The sequence below is a fragment of the Alligator sinensis genome, unplaced genomic scaffold (assembly GCF_000455745.1).
Source record: "Alligator sinensis unplaced genomic scaffold, ASM45574v1 scaffold741_1, whole genome shotgun sequence".
In the NCBI taxonomy this organism is placed as follows: Eukaryota; Metazoa; Chordata; order Crocodylia; family Alligatoridae; genus Alligator; species Alligator sinensis.
In genome coordinates, this window is record NW_005842212.1 from 1,164,603 (window position 1) to 1,178,216 (window position 13,614).

Genomic DNA, 13,614 nt, shown 5'->3' on the forward strand with positions numbered 1-13,614 from the left:
CAAGCATTAATTCACAGGGCCCTAAAATGTTGCCCTGCATTGTGGGTAGGTTTTATTAAATAGAAATCTCTGCTTACCGAGGCCTTTTCCCTGTCTCCCAGTTGTCGGTTTTATGACATTAGCATCTGCCTGTTGTGAAAGGTGACAAGAGCGCTTCAGCCTGTTCTTTGGGACTTGTCGCTCCCGTTACAATGTGGAATCCAATTCCAAAGTCAGCCAAGGCTGCCCGGTAATGATGGTGCCTCCTGCGCATGCCTCAGTGAGTGGGATACTCGATAAACTCCACTTCACAGAAATCAGCATCTTGTACATTAAATGCTCGCAGCCCCACAGTGCTCTTACCCCTGGCAGGGCCTGGTGCTTGAAAGCCCCGGTATGCTACAGCAGGGTGCGAGGCAGACAGATGGAGGGAAGCGCAAGTACTAGGGACCAAGCTCATTATTACAAACATCACTAATATGTACAGCCAGTCAATCAAAATTAAAGAGTCGGGACCAGAACCAGCTCCAAGGCACATTAGTATAAATGTCGAGCAACTTGCTGGAGGAGCTGTATCTCCTTCCTAATCTCTTCAGTCTGGCCCTGGCAGAGCTATGTTGGTGCTGGTCCGTGGGTTGGGCTGGCGCAGCTTGGAGCCGGTGTCTGCGGTGCAGAGCCGAGGGTGGACCTGTAATTATGTCAGCCAGTCATTCCAAAATGAGCGTGTCGAGAACAAGGTGGTAGGTAACCTGTCGGTGGCTTGGGGATGTTTTGGACTAGAAAAGTGCAGTCGAAAAGACTCCGTTGTGGAGTGCTGGAGGGTTGCGTAGGTTCATCTTCTGCTCGGCTCTGTTTTTCTCCAGGCCTACTGGAAAAAGATGAATCAGCTTTTGCAAACCCTGGATCAGAAGCTTGCAACCCTTAGCCCTGGGCAGGACGGCATCGTCAAGATCAGCGCGGCTGTCTCTGACAAGCTGGTTGCTTTTAAAAGTAAACCCCCCTCAATTCAGAGAGAAATCCTGAGCGTCTGCAGTGACCCCTACACGCTGGCTCAACAGCTGACACATGTGGAATTGGTAAGTAGAGCTGCCGTCCAGCTTCTGCATTCAGAGGTAATATTTGAACGGTTTGGCACCTGCCACAATCGAACACCGCTAAAATGCACACTCTGCTGCTGCATATTTGGGAGACTCTGAGCTTTGCAGGAGGAGGCATGGTTCAGTGGATCAAAGCAAATGACTGAGAATCAGGGTAGGTGCCACGATGTCGTGATCTGGCAGGACAGGTCCCTTAGCATCTTCGCCTGCCCCGGCTGGTTTGTCTGTGAAGTGAGGGTCCTTCCTTGCTTGATGGTGGGTCACGAGGTTTAGTTCATTCAGACCTGGAGAAAGCTGAGAGCCCCACGAACAGGAGGTGATAGGGAATTGCTGACTTCTGCTCTTGGTTGTGTTTGATACTGAAGCTTTCTCGTTGTTCTCATCCAAGGCTGATGCAGGAGGCATTTCCGTGCCTTGATCCTTTTCTGTCTGTGGTTTCAAAGACCTGAAATGTGAGGCTTTGGCCACGCTTGTACACAAGTCTTGGTTGTTTCCCCACCTGTTAATGCAGTCAGCTCCCCAGCCAATGTTTAACTCTCACTCTCTCGTGGCTGTGGTGGCAGGGTCTTCACCAGCATGGGGCGGTGACCCTTATGCACGTGGGCACCACATGTCCTTGACCGCAAAGACGTGGTGACCTGCATACACCGCTGCTCTACCCTGCTCCCTCTGTCTTCACGCTGGAAGCCCATGGTGGAGGCACGCTCACTTAGCCTCTCTGAGCACGCGACTAGGACTTCAAGCTTTCGACAGCGTGAAGTGAACAGCATTACAGACTAGAGAAGCGTTATGTGGCAGGGGCTTGTTTGTTTTCCACCGCCCGCCCCATGGGAGAGCTTCACGCTAAGATAAGGCCCCTTCTAACTGGATTGCAGTCTGCAAATTGCAATGCATTGGAGCAACCTGGGGCTTTCACTCCACTTCGCCACCGGCATTGTTCCACTGCACCAGAAGGAATTAGACACCAGTTTCGTATTGAAACGCCGTTAGGATTCAGGGCCCAACTTAATACCTGCTTGAAAATGCCACCCATAACACATAGTAGTACCCGGCTGCTGTGTACTGCAGCTTATCAGCAGATCTCCATGTGCTTGATCCTGCAGTCTCAGGATTATCCCCATTTTATAGATGTGAAAACTAAGGCACAGACCTGCAGCGTGACTTGCCCATGGTCACTACGAAGGCTGAGCTGAGAACAGAAGGTGGCTCCCCAGATTTCCAGTTTGGGGTACTATCTGGTAGGCCACACCGGCATATTCATATTTCCCCCTCTAGCAACAAGAAGTCATTGCTCTTGTTTAGAGAAAGACATAACTAATGTTCTCTCCTGCTTCTGTCTTTTGAACCAAATTGTGCCCTGGGGTACGTGAGCAAGTCAGCGGGAGTTACACGAGTGTCTGAGTTCAAAACATGGCCCCTCAGGCTCTGTTCAGTAATAGATGTGCTTGTCTTGGTAGTATCCAGCACAACTTAATTGTGATGCTGATGCAAACTGTTGTAAACTATCATGCCTCACTTCTAGCACTTGAGATCCTTTGATAGACATCAAATCCCAGGGAGGCAGTTTTGGGTGCAGTAGGAAGCAGCTCCCTCCAGTGTACAAGGGGAAGCTCTGTTAGGTGTGTAAGGCATGAGGACGAGTCATGTACCGTGAAAATTCATTTGAGAAACACTGTGCAGGTCAGCCAAATACATACCGCTTGTGTCAAGCAAACCTTTCCCCAAAGGTTACAGCTCGCAGCCTCTGATCTCTTGTCAGGGCAGCTGATTGTTCAGGGAACGGAGCTGAGATCCTGCGGCGGTAGGATCACAAACACTAGTTTCTTTTTAACATGCAACTCCTCTTGGGCTTTGCTTGTGATGTGGAAAAATATGGTAGCTGTCCCCGTAGCCAGTGGCGATCGACACGTTGTAGGTGTGCTCGGGGACCAGCAATTGGCATCCTAGTACCTTAGACAGTGAGGAGCTGGGCCCATTACTTTGTGATATCTAAGCACTTGCACCTTCAACACCAGACATCCCCTGTGCACAGGCAGCGAGCAGCCCTGGGGCCCAGCTGACCACTACTCCCTTTCGGTCCGGGCAGGGCTGGGACAGTGCTACTGTTGGGCCTTCGCGTGTCACTGCTCATTGGTAGATCCCAAACCCTGTTATCCCTGTTCACAACACGGGGAATGGAGATAGTGGGCGTGCCTACACAAGACGCTACGTCTCATGTGATGCCGCCGCTACTGCACAGTGGTAGCAAGCAAAAGCTAAATATCTGCACACTACCAACTGCATGGTCAGGGACACGTGTGGACGGTACACTGAGAGATAGAAAGTGGCTTGGCCAGGGTCACACAGTAGATCAGTGAAAGCCCAGAAAAGCCTCCCGACCCCCAGCCTAGCGCCTTCTCGACTGGAGCAGGATGCCTTCTCTTTGAGAGGATTTCTGTTGGAGTGAAAAGCTACCTGCATAGCACTTCATTAATCCCTGGTTAAGCTGACAGCAAAAAACTTGACTAGCAACTCTAAAATGTGACAAAGCTGATAATAAGGAGTCTAGGTGCGCATTTTCATTCTCACTCTCTTTGCCCTCCAAAGGAAAGGCTGAGTCGCATTGGGCCTGAAGAATTTGTGCAGGCGTTTGTGCATAAAGATCCTCTGGATGGGACCAAGGTAGGATGTGGCAAATGTTTCCTGCAGTTGCTTTCTTCTAGATGGATGTTTGCGGTGAGATGCACAAAGCTAACAGTGAGTGTGGTACAAGAGCCATTGCAAGAGTGCTGGTTGCGCTGACATTTTCATGCAGTGAAGATAAGCTGATGGTTGAGCTTTCTCACTGGCAGGGCATTGCCTTGGATTTCTGGCTCGCTGAAAATGTTCAAACCTGAGACTGGCCACCCATTGAACCCACTAAGGGATTTGTGTAGACTACCTTTATGCAACCCCAAGGGGACAAATCCAGTTCTCTTAGGTGTCTAAGCCTGATCCTATTTCACTGTCTTGAGTCCTGGAATAGCTAGTGCCTACTTCTATAGGTCACCATCATTTTAGCTTTCAGTTTGAGCCATGGAAAGCCATGTGGAGGAGGAGGAAGACCCACCTAGTGTTACCCCTAGTAATGTTTCCTCTTATCAGGGCAGTGGGTTTATGGATGTACAGAGCCATCTGTTTCCAGTGTCGAAGGCATGAAGGTTTTGTATGTGATGTGGCCTAATGCGTGCCCAGACCCAGAATGGGTTTGTTACAAATCGGTGTGTTAATCATCTGTAGCTTCCCATTACATAACACCTTTAATTTCCTAAACAGGATCAGGACCTTAGAGCCAGGGCCAAAGCCCATCCAGTCGATGGGAGTCTTCCTGCTGGCTCCCGTCAGCTTTGGTGCAAAGCCTCAATGAGGTCATTAATAACAGGAGTGAAGTCACAACACATTTTGAATTCTTTTTATATATTCCCCCCTAACAGAGATGAGGGCAAATCCTGCCCTGAGGATGTGTCCCTCTTGCTGAATTCATAAGCATTACCGTCTTTGACACTGGAAAGAGCAAGAGAAAATCTGTTGGCCAGAGACTGTGCATTGTAATAGCTTCTGATGCAGAGACAATATAGACAAATAAAAATGGGGGAGCGTGGCCCCCTTCTGCTTTCACTGCAAAATTCCCCTGGCTTTCATTTGGTTTGATTGGGACAAAGCCATGGCTTCAAAGACCATGAACACTAATAGCATCCTTTGTAAAAGAGTTTTGATGTTGAAGGGTTGTTGGAGCTCTCTGAGAGCGCCACGTGCTGCAAGTAAAAGAGCCCTGCAAAAATATGTATATATACTGAGGAAGGTGCTGCCTTGGGCTTACAGGTAGCTTAGAGACTGTTTTAATGGGAAAAGCTTTTGCTTGTTGGGAAAATAACTTCTGTTATCTAAATGAGGTTGGATAACAAAGGCAAACCTGGAGCTAGTCATACTTTATTCCAGACCCTTGGGGCAAGGTGGGGAGCAAAGGGAGGGCCTTTCCTCTTCTTGCTAACTTTTCTAATTTTCCTGCCTTTCTGGGAGTTGTGCCACCACATGGTGGGCTGGTGGGATGGACTTTAGGTCTGATATTAATCTTCTGCGGGGCAGTTTCTGCTCATAATTCATGACAGCACATTGCCTTTCTGTCAAGTCCCTCAACCTCCATTGATCACAGTGGGAGTCGAGGTGCTCAGCATTTCCTGGCTCAGGCCCTAAACATTAGGCGTAGCTACAGACCAACTCTTTTTTCCTTTGTAGGGCGGCTGCTTGTTTTAGCATTTTCTGCCCCCCACAGCAGGGCTGTTTGTTTTGCCGAGCCCAGCTGAGAAGTCGAGCTGAGCCAGCCCCTTACCAAGTGGAAGTACCAGCATAGCTTCAGAAGGATGGGAAGAAAGTCCCATGCCCAGTGCAGGGCTGAATTTGGCCTCACATCATTTCAGATATGGTTCTCAGAGTCTCAAAATCCGTTGCTGTTACGGACTAAAACCTTCAGTCGTTCTGCAGGCGCTACTCCTGTTGACTCCATGGATGCTTTGGGGGTTTGACTTCAAGCAGAGTTTGTCCATAGGTAGAGTGTAGGAGAGTGGGATTTGCAAAGCTAGAGGAGCGAGGTGCAAGCTTCATTTGAGGGTGTAGATGTGTGGACGGCATCTGGACACCTAACTTTCTTTAAGCACCACTGAAAATCCCAGCGCAAGTCTAAGGTCAGCAGGTTCCACCGCAGGGGCTGGCCATTCTGCTCTCTCTGCTTTATGGGATTGCCAAAGAACAGGGAGATTCTGTGACCAAAATACAAACTGATATCAGCAGCCTACCTTTATCCTGCATTAGAGCCACCAAATTGAAACAGAAAGCCAGTGGAAGAACAGCAAGATACAAAGAGTAATTAAGAATGAGAAGCAAATCCAAAGCAATGTCAGGTACAGAGGGCCGGAAAGATTCTCGAATAAAGACTAGAGAGAGCGTGAGAGTAATGGCAGAGGTGGAAAACCCAACGGTGTTGACTCCAGAGGTCACAACAAATAGGAGATGTTTCTAGATAAGACAGGAGCATAGCGGTCATTGTTTATACACGTTCTTGAAACACTGATACAGTGTGTTTTGTGCTGGAGTTCATTGCTCCCGGGCGCTGCATTTGAACATGTGCTTGGGACCGCAAGTTGAGCCAGGTCAGAGCAGCTCCAGCTGGCAGGGGGTCCCGGGGCTCAGCCTGCCAGCCCGGGGCTGCTCCGACTCTGCTCACTGTGATGCAGAGGGGCTGGCTGGGGCATGAGGGGGCTCCGATGCGGCGCTAGCCAGCAGGTGCACCCTGCCCTGAAGCACCCCTGTGCCCCAGCCGGCCAAGTTAGCGTCTACACATGCATTGCTGCTCACTAAAAAAAAACTCCACAGCAGGATAGTACTTATATGTACAAGTACTAACCTGCGGCAGAGTTTATTAATTTATTGTGGCCTAATAGGGCCGCACGTGTCAACACTAAGACGTTTACTGCAGAGCTAATTAGGCAGCTCCACATTAAACATCTTGTGTAGATGCACCCGGAATAGCCTAAAGGTTGCTCTAAGATACACCAGCTCCGGTAGTCCATGGGGTCTAGCAGAGAACCATATTGCCCAGCTCCCCACTTCCTCTTCTCCTGGTGGAGTGAGAGGAGGAGTGGTATGCAACCCAATGAGAGCCCCTCGATTGATTTAACGTGGCTTTGGCTGTTCTTTCTCATTTCGAATCAGCTTCATTCTCTGGTACCTGTTCACTGATGGCCTGGATGCACAACCTGGTTACACCCGTGCAATTGGCAGTGGCCCAGGATATTAAAAAAACATGGCAGAAGTAGAGGTACAATTCTAGTGGTGTAAGTTGCACCAGTTTAGGTGCCATCTGTCCTTTTCCGTCCTGAATAGCTGTTTGCTAAAGGTGAAGCCTAGGAAGAACCCCTGACCGCATGCAGCCGTCTGCACCAATAGTGCAGTTTACACCAGTATAGGTGTTGACCCATCCGTGCACCAAGGTAACAGCACTGAGTTCTAAATGCCGAGGGGGCACACCTGTCTCCAAACCATAAATATGTTCTCATTGACTTCTTATAATTAATTAGCAACAACACTTTGATTAGCAGTAATGTTCAGCAAAATGGTTTAAAATTAAAATATGCGATTTGTTGCGAAGCTGCCCGATGTGATTTGTTTCTAGCCCAGAGGTGGGTGTGCTCAGAGGGTTCTCGACAAAAGGCCCAATTTTGCAGAGACTTGTGACGGTGACCACAGAAGTAAAAACAACGTGTGTATGGAGTTTTTACAGGCCTCTGCCACTGACTGACTGGGGACTGCTCTTTTAAAAGATGGTTTTTAATTGTTTTTCTTCTGTTGATTTGCTGTTTATAATCTTCTTTTAAAACAAAGAGATTTATTCTGCAGAAATTCTTTGCAATGCTAAAAGCAAGGCACTTTTTGCTTCTATGAAACCTTACCCATCCACAGCTGTAAATCAGCATTTCTCTAGTTAGGCTTACGCCTCTTGAGCCGTAGATAGTTGCTCAGCTTACATGGTATCATGATTTATTTTCCTGTAGATAAGCTCTGCCTGTTTACTCTCTTAATGATATTTGCTTAAGGTTTCATTGGGATGGGAAATTATCACCCTTAATAAAATGAAAATTCAGTATTCACTGATTCCCTCTAGTGGCTGCTAATAGATATGTAAATACATTAGGGAAGCAAATAGCCAGGAGCCCTAGATAGGAGGTCCTCAAAATTCATCAAAGTTGGAACTTTTAAAGGAGGTTTGAATTGTGGAAACCCTGAGGACACCTCCTCAGCTCAGGTAGACTAACTCCACTGAAGTCAGTGAAGCTGTGATGATCACTGATACCAGCTGACAATCTGTCCCCACACCCATTAGTCTGCACTGTCAAACCCTGGGAATGCATTTATTGTAAGACATCTTGTCACTGAAGTTTGCCTTGGATCTGAGTGACCTGTTTCAGAGCAACCTATGAGACAGAACCAGGTCAGCCAAGAAAATATTATCCCAAAGGAAAGAAAGAAACAACATATTTGTCCAAAAAGAAGCAAGTGCAACTGCCTTCTGTTGTAGTTGCCATCCTTTTTCTTAACCACATTAGTGATTCTTTCATCCAGGAAAATGCCATGGGCAATCGCTTCTGCTAAACTATAGGAAGTCATAGAGTCAAAGAGATGCACTGATTGTGTGTTAGGGAATATTGTGCTTGTCTTGTATTTCCATGCATATTGCTGCTCTTTGAATATTGCAGTAGTCAATCAGGCTGTTAATATTCCAGGGAACAAAGAGCAACATAAATTGCATTGGAGAACATTTGCTGTAGGAAGAATGGGGCTGTTCTTCATTTGCTGCTTTGACTTGTATAAACTGACAGACAGAGTCAGACCCCACACATCTGCCACCCACCTACTCACCCACTGACATCTTTAACTTCATCCGTAATGCGCAGTCCATTGTGCGTGTGAGAAGGGGAGATTTGTGACAAAAGTATATGAAAAATAATCGCCTTTCGGCAGCACGTATCTTAAAGCAGACATCTCTGTGAAATACACTGATATGTCGTTCTCTGTTGGGTTTTTTTTCTCCTCCCAGACTTGTTTCAGTGAACAGAAGAAGACTAGTAACCTAGAGGCCTACGTGAAATGGTTCAATAGACTCTGCTATCTGGTAGCAACAGAAATTTGCATGGTAAGTGAAACGTGCACGACCGTTTCTTACCACGTGCTTGATGTGCTAGTGTGAGACAGCACATTAATAAGCAAACCTTGAGATTTAATTTTCATGACCTAACTAAATCTTCGCATAGGTTTTAATGATATTATGCTCATAGGTACACGGTGGGAAATGACAAACATTACCAAACTGAGCTTTAGGGGGGAAGCCGCATTTTATTGCTGCACACTGTGCAGAGCAGGGAGCTGTGAAACGATGGGCTCTGCTGGGGGAAATCATCTTATTGGATGAGTCAGTTTGGGGGGTTATTTTTCCTCTCCAAAATATTACAGTGGAGAATGAGAAGCAGAGGGATTCTTGTACTATCGGTCTTCCCAGTGCTGTGAATCCATTTCTCAACTCCAGATGAGCCTGCTCCCGTCTCTCCTTTGCCATAACCTAAAAACTATGAAAGCAGGTGGCTCAGGGAGGTAAGAGAAAAGAGGGCTGCCCCGAACTGCCTTGTCCCTTCCCCACTCCACCTCTCTCAGCCTCCAGCCCTTCCCACTTTGCACATCCCCACTCCAGCCCTATTTCCTCCTCCATGCCACTCACCTTGTTTGAATTCCCTCCGCTGTCACCCCTCTACCTTGACTCTTCTCTTTTGGCTCATTCCCCACTCGATACAAGCACATCCTGGTGTCCTTTGTTCTTAAGCCCCCCGCCACGTCTTTGACCTTTCCAGCTAGGCTGAATACTGACCTGTCTCCCTTCTCCCTTTCACTTCACACCTCGTTGAATGTTCTGCCTTGTGTCCCGGATCCCCTCCTGCACTCCACTTGACTGAAACTCCTGTTTCCTCCTAGCCTGGTTTCAGATCGGCTCTATTCACACCCTCCGAGACCCCCTTCTGCCCTTAGATCTGTGGACCAGGCGCCCTTCCCTGTAATCTCAGCTTGTGTGATCCTGTCTTCACTGGGTTGGTCTTCCAGGTCTTTGGCCATTCCTGTTGCATCTCCTTCCATCACGTTCACTGTCTTTGAAGATCCCATGGGGACATCTGAGAAGACCTTTCTTCTTCCCCCTCTATGATGTATCTTAGATCAAGCTCATCCCAACTGACCAGGAGCAGTATGAAAGTGACCCTGAGCTCCAAGGCTCGCTGTTGTCATTATGTCCCTGTTGGCACCCATCACAGGGCTCTTAGACATGTTGCTCATGTCTATACATCTCTCTAGTTATGTTTGGATTCTGTAAATGTAACAAATGTTTTACCCATTTTAAAAATGTAATACGAAGACTAGGAACAGTAAGTGGATATGGAATCTCTAAGTTCCTAGACTGAAGTTTGCTAATGACTGCTCAAGTTTGCTCAGGTTTGCTAATGACTCCGTATTATAGCCATCTGGTGGTGGTTTGGTGACCCATCTGAAAAGAACATGGGGGTCTGAGTTCATGCAGCTATAAACTGCAGCTGCCACCCAAATGATTCAGGGGAGCACGCTACTAAAAGCAGCAAAAGAAAGGCCACACCAGATGAGAATGTGGTCGACTGGCTCGTGCTGGGATGCTCTCCTATGTGGAGGCAGACGCAGGTGCTCAGGGCACGATGGCTGTGGCATAAAACTTGGATAGAGGAGAGTGAAGGAAGGAGTAAGCATAAGCAAGTATATATTTTAGGGAAGTTTCCATCCCTTTGATTGGTGCTGTACTGCAGCTGTGCATTAAAGAAGAAATTCTCTGCCCTGAGCGGTTACTTTGGAGATTTCTTTTGGCAATACATTTCCCTTTGTAAGCAGGGAAGGGGTTTTTTAAATGTCTTTTGAAAAAAGCCATTCATAGAGCAAAAGTGATGTTGTCATGTAAGGGATGAAACCCTGGCCTCAGTAAAGTCTGTGGTAACATTTTTATTGACTTCAGTGTGGTCAAGGGTTCACCCATGGCATTGAGGATTTTTGTATATATTTGATGGCTTTAGAGCCATTTGGAAAGACTCTCCCTGTAGTCAATAATCTTCTGGAGTCTGGCTTTCTATCTCAGTCCTGGCTCAGTGGTTGTGTGTGCCTTAACATGCAGCAGCTTTTGTCACCATCTGCAGAGAAAGCTTTGATGCTGGAGACTGGAAGGCAGAAATGTCCATTAGTCTCAACAGGATTAGGAAGTGGTTGGGGCTTTCTAGAATCTGCTGATTGAGCTGGAAATTTCAACTTTCCCCAAGCAGGGCACAAGTAGTATTTTGAGTATACTTCCCTTACCCTGTTTTGTTTCTGTGGTTTTCAGCCTGCAAAAAAGAAGCAGCGAGCACAAGTCATAGAGTTCTTCATTGACGTCGCCCGAGAGTGCTTTAACATCGGGAACTTCAATTCCCTCATGGCAATCATCTGTAAGTAAATACTTCAACGTGGCTATTTTGGCTTCATACAGTGGATGTGAAAAGAGCACCTGACTCTTAACTCTCTCCTTCCTTCCTTGTAGCTGGGATGAACATGAGCCCAGTTTCAAGGCTAAAGAAGACCTGGTCAAAAGTGAAAACTGCCAAATTTTTCATTCTTGAGGTAAAAAAAACAAGAAGTTTCACTATTCCTGTTTGGTTTTTGGACTTGGTGGTTGTTGAATGTTCACAGCAAACATGTTCTTGCATGATTTATGAAGCAGAAACTCTTTATAGACCAGGAGTGAAGTTCTGGCTGATGATGCACTTGTACAAAAAGCCTGTCTTGGCCCTGAGGAATTGAAACACCCCAACTGTGCTATTGCAGGAAAAGAGAGGCCCAAGTCATTCCTGCGCAGGGCACTCATCAGACGACAGCGTTGTATGGCTTGGATGGAGTTTGCCAAAACACGGGCATGTTTTGCATTAAATCCCTTACAGGGGACTGATGAAGCCTGATGCTTTTCTAAACAGGTCAATGGTAACACCTCCCACTGATTTCAGTGGTGCACAATCATTGCCATGGTGCACGGGGTACTGCTCCCCAGGAAACTCCTCCACATCAAAGAGGAGTAAGAAAGACACCCTGGAACACTTAGCTGACGTAAGGGGCTGTTATGCAATTATATTAGGACACAACTATACGTTCTTGCAGGTGATCCATCCTGATGCCAGCCAGAATTTGGTCTTGTATAAACAGTGATTACAGTGCCTTTTTTTTAGCAAGAATTTGGCTTGATATCTACAGCATATTGGCAGCAATGCTGTGATATTTTCCCAGTATGCAACATTATTCTATTTCTTCAAGTGAATTTGTAATAAGATTTCATATAAACACTGAAAATACAAACCACCTAGATCTATACAAAGAGATCAGTAGCCAACACTGAGGATGCTGGCTGTCATTATTTGTGTTCTGAGGATATAGGCCAGGCTTCTGACAAGGACCTCAAGATTGTCATCCAAGAGTCTCACTCGGGTTTTATATTGAGAAGACTGATGGGATCTGAGGAGTGTGAATGAGTCCTCTTGTATTGCAGTAATACCTGTGAACCTCACTATTATGTCTTAACACATTGATAAATAAGCTTCAAACCAAACTCTTTGAAAAGAAAATGAGGATGAGTTGGGCATTCCCAGATTCCTACCATATTGACATCTTCAGTGTTTAAAATTAGTTTTATGCCCTGACAAGGTAAAAAAAGAATCCGAGTGTTTTCTGATTCAGTACATAGAAATTGTCTTGTTTTGCGTCTAGCATCAGATGGACCCTACCGGGAATTTCTATAACTACAGAACCGCATTGCGAGGGGCTGCCCATCGATCCCTCACTGCACACAGCAACAGGGAGAAGGTAGGTCCACCGTGTTGCATGGATTCATGTATTTCTATGTGGATGAGGAAAATTTAAAGCTGAGAGTTAAAACGCTGGCGTAGCCAAGATGTGTGCCACTTTGGGTGAACTGCCTTGGCCCATTGCAGCACCAGCACAAAGTCAATGCACCACTAGAATTGAAAAATGACGCTTAAGTGAATCTGAACCACTCCATGCATTGTTTCGTGAACTCCTGCCCAGAAAGGAGGGACTTTATTGTTGCATGCACCCTTGAAAATCCATGTGGGGCTCCTCTGCGTGGGGAAACAGACTGGCTTTGAAGCAGAGTAATTATTCTGGAATAAAGTCTCTTTTATTCTGGAACAAAATTTCCATGCGGAGTTTTCCATGCTGGCACTGGCGTGTCGGAAGTGGAATGGCTATCCTGCTCTGACTATGCCAATCATCTTCTTCGTGAAGGCGATGCCTGAAGGTGTAATTACTGACCTGAACTACGGAGTTGCAGTGTTGTTGCAGCTGTGACAGCCCAGGAAATGTCTGAGGACACAGGCAGGGCCACCTTGAGGGTTTGGCCTCCTAAGAGTCATCACTTTTGCAGGGAGAAGGTGCCACTGAAATCAGTGTTGCGGTGTCCCTGTGGTGATGAAATTTGGCAGCACTGGGCAACGGCAGTGACAAGGAGGCACGGTTCCCTGGGCACAGCAAAGCCAAGATAAAGTAGATGTTGCATCCCCAAACACAATGAGGTGCTGAATTTTAGTTCATTAGGAAAACTAAGCCAGAATCTAATCTTGACCAAGAGTAAAGCTGATGCAACTCCCCTGGCCTTAGTAGTCAAGTGGGTTTTGTAAGGAGCTGGGGTCAGAACCTGGTCCCCAGGCTGCCTCTGCTGCAAGAGGAATACGTGGAGTGGTTTTGCAAATCCCCTGCTGTGGAAGGAGGTGATGAATTGGATGTTAGTGAGGAGCAAAGAAATTCCTTTAACAAACTCTCACATCATTCAGCTAGAGCCTGTCATTGTGCAGTGCTTCTGCTATCTGTTGTTTTTGTGACGACTGCTCAGACTCACACCTGCGGCTGTTTTACCTGATCTCGTTTCCTG

General features: G+C 46.9%; 1 protein-coding gene across 1 annotated transcript in view; it reads left to right on the forward strand.

Moving 5' to 3' along the window:
• Positions 1–13,614, forward strand: part of RASGEF1C (RasGEF domain family member 1C) — a 136,894-nt gene that overhangs the window by 109,655 nt on the left and 13,625 nt on the right. Inside the window, 6 exon segments of the mRNA XM_006026839.3 lie at positions 843–1,055; positions 3,663–3,737; positions 8,686–8,781; positions 11,026–11,128; positions 11,221–11,300; positions 12,435–12,530. Of these exon segments, the coding sequence (XP_006026901.1) occupies positions 843–1,055; positions 3,663–3,737; positions 8,686–8,781; positions 11,026–11,128; positions 11,221–11,300; positions 12,435–12,530 (663 nt within the window).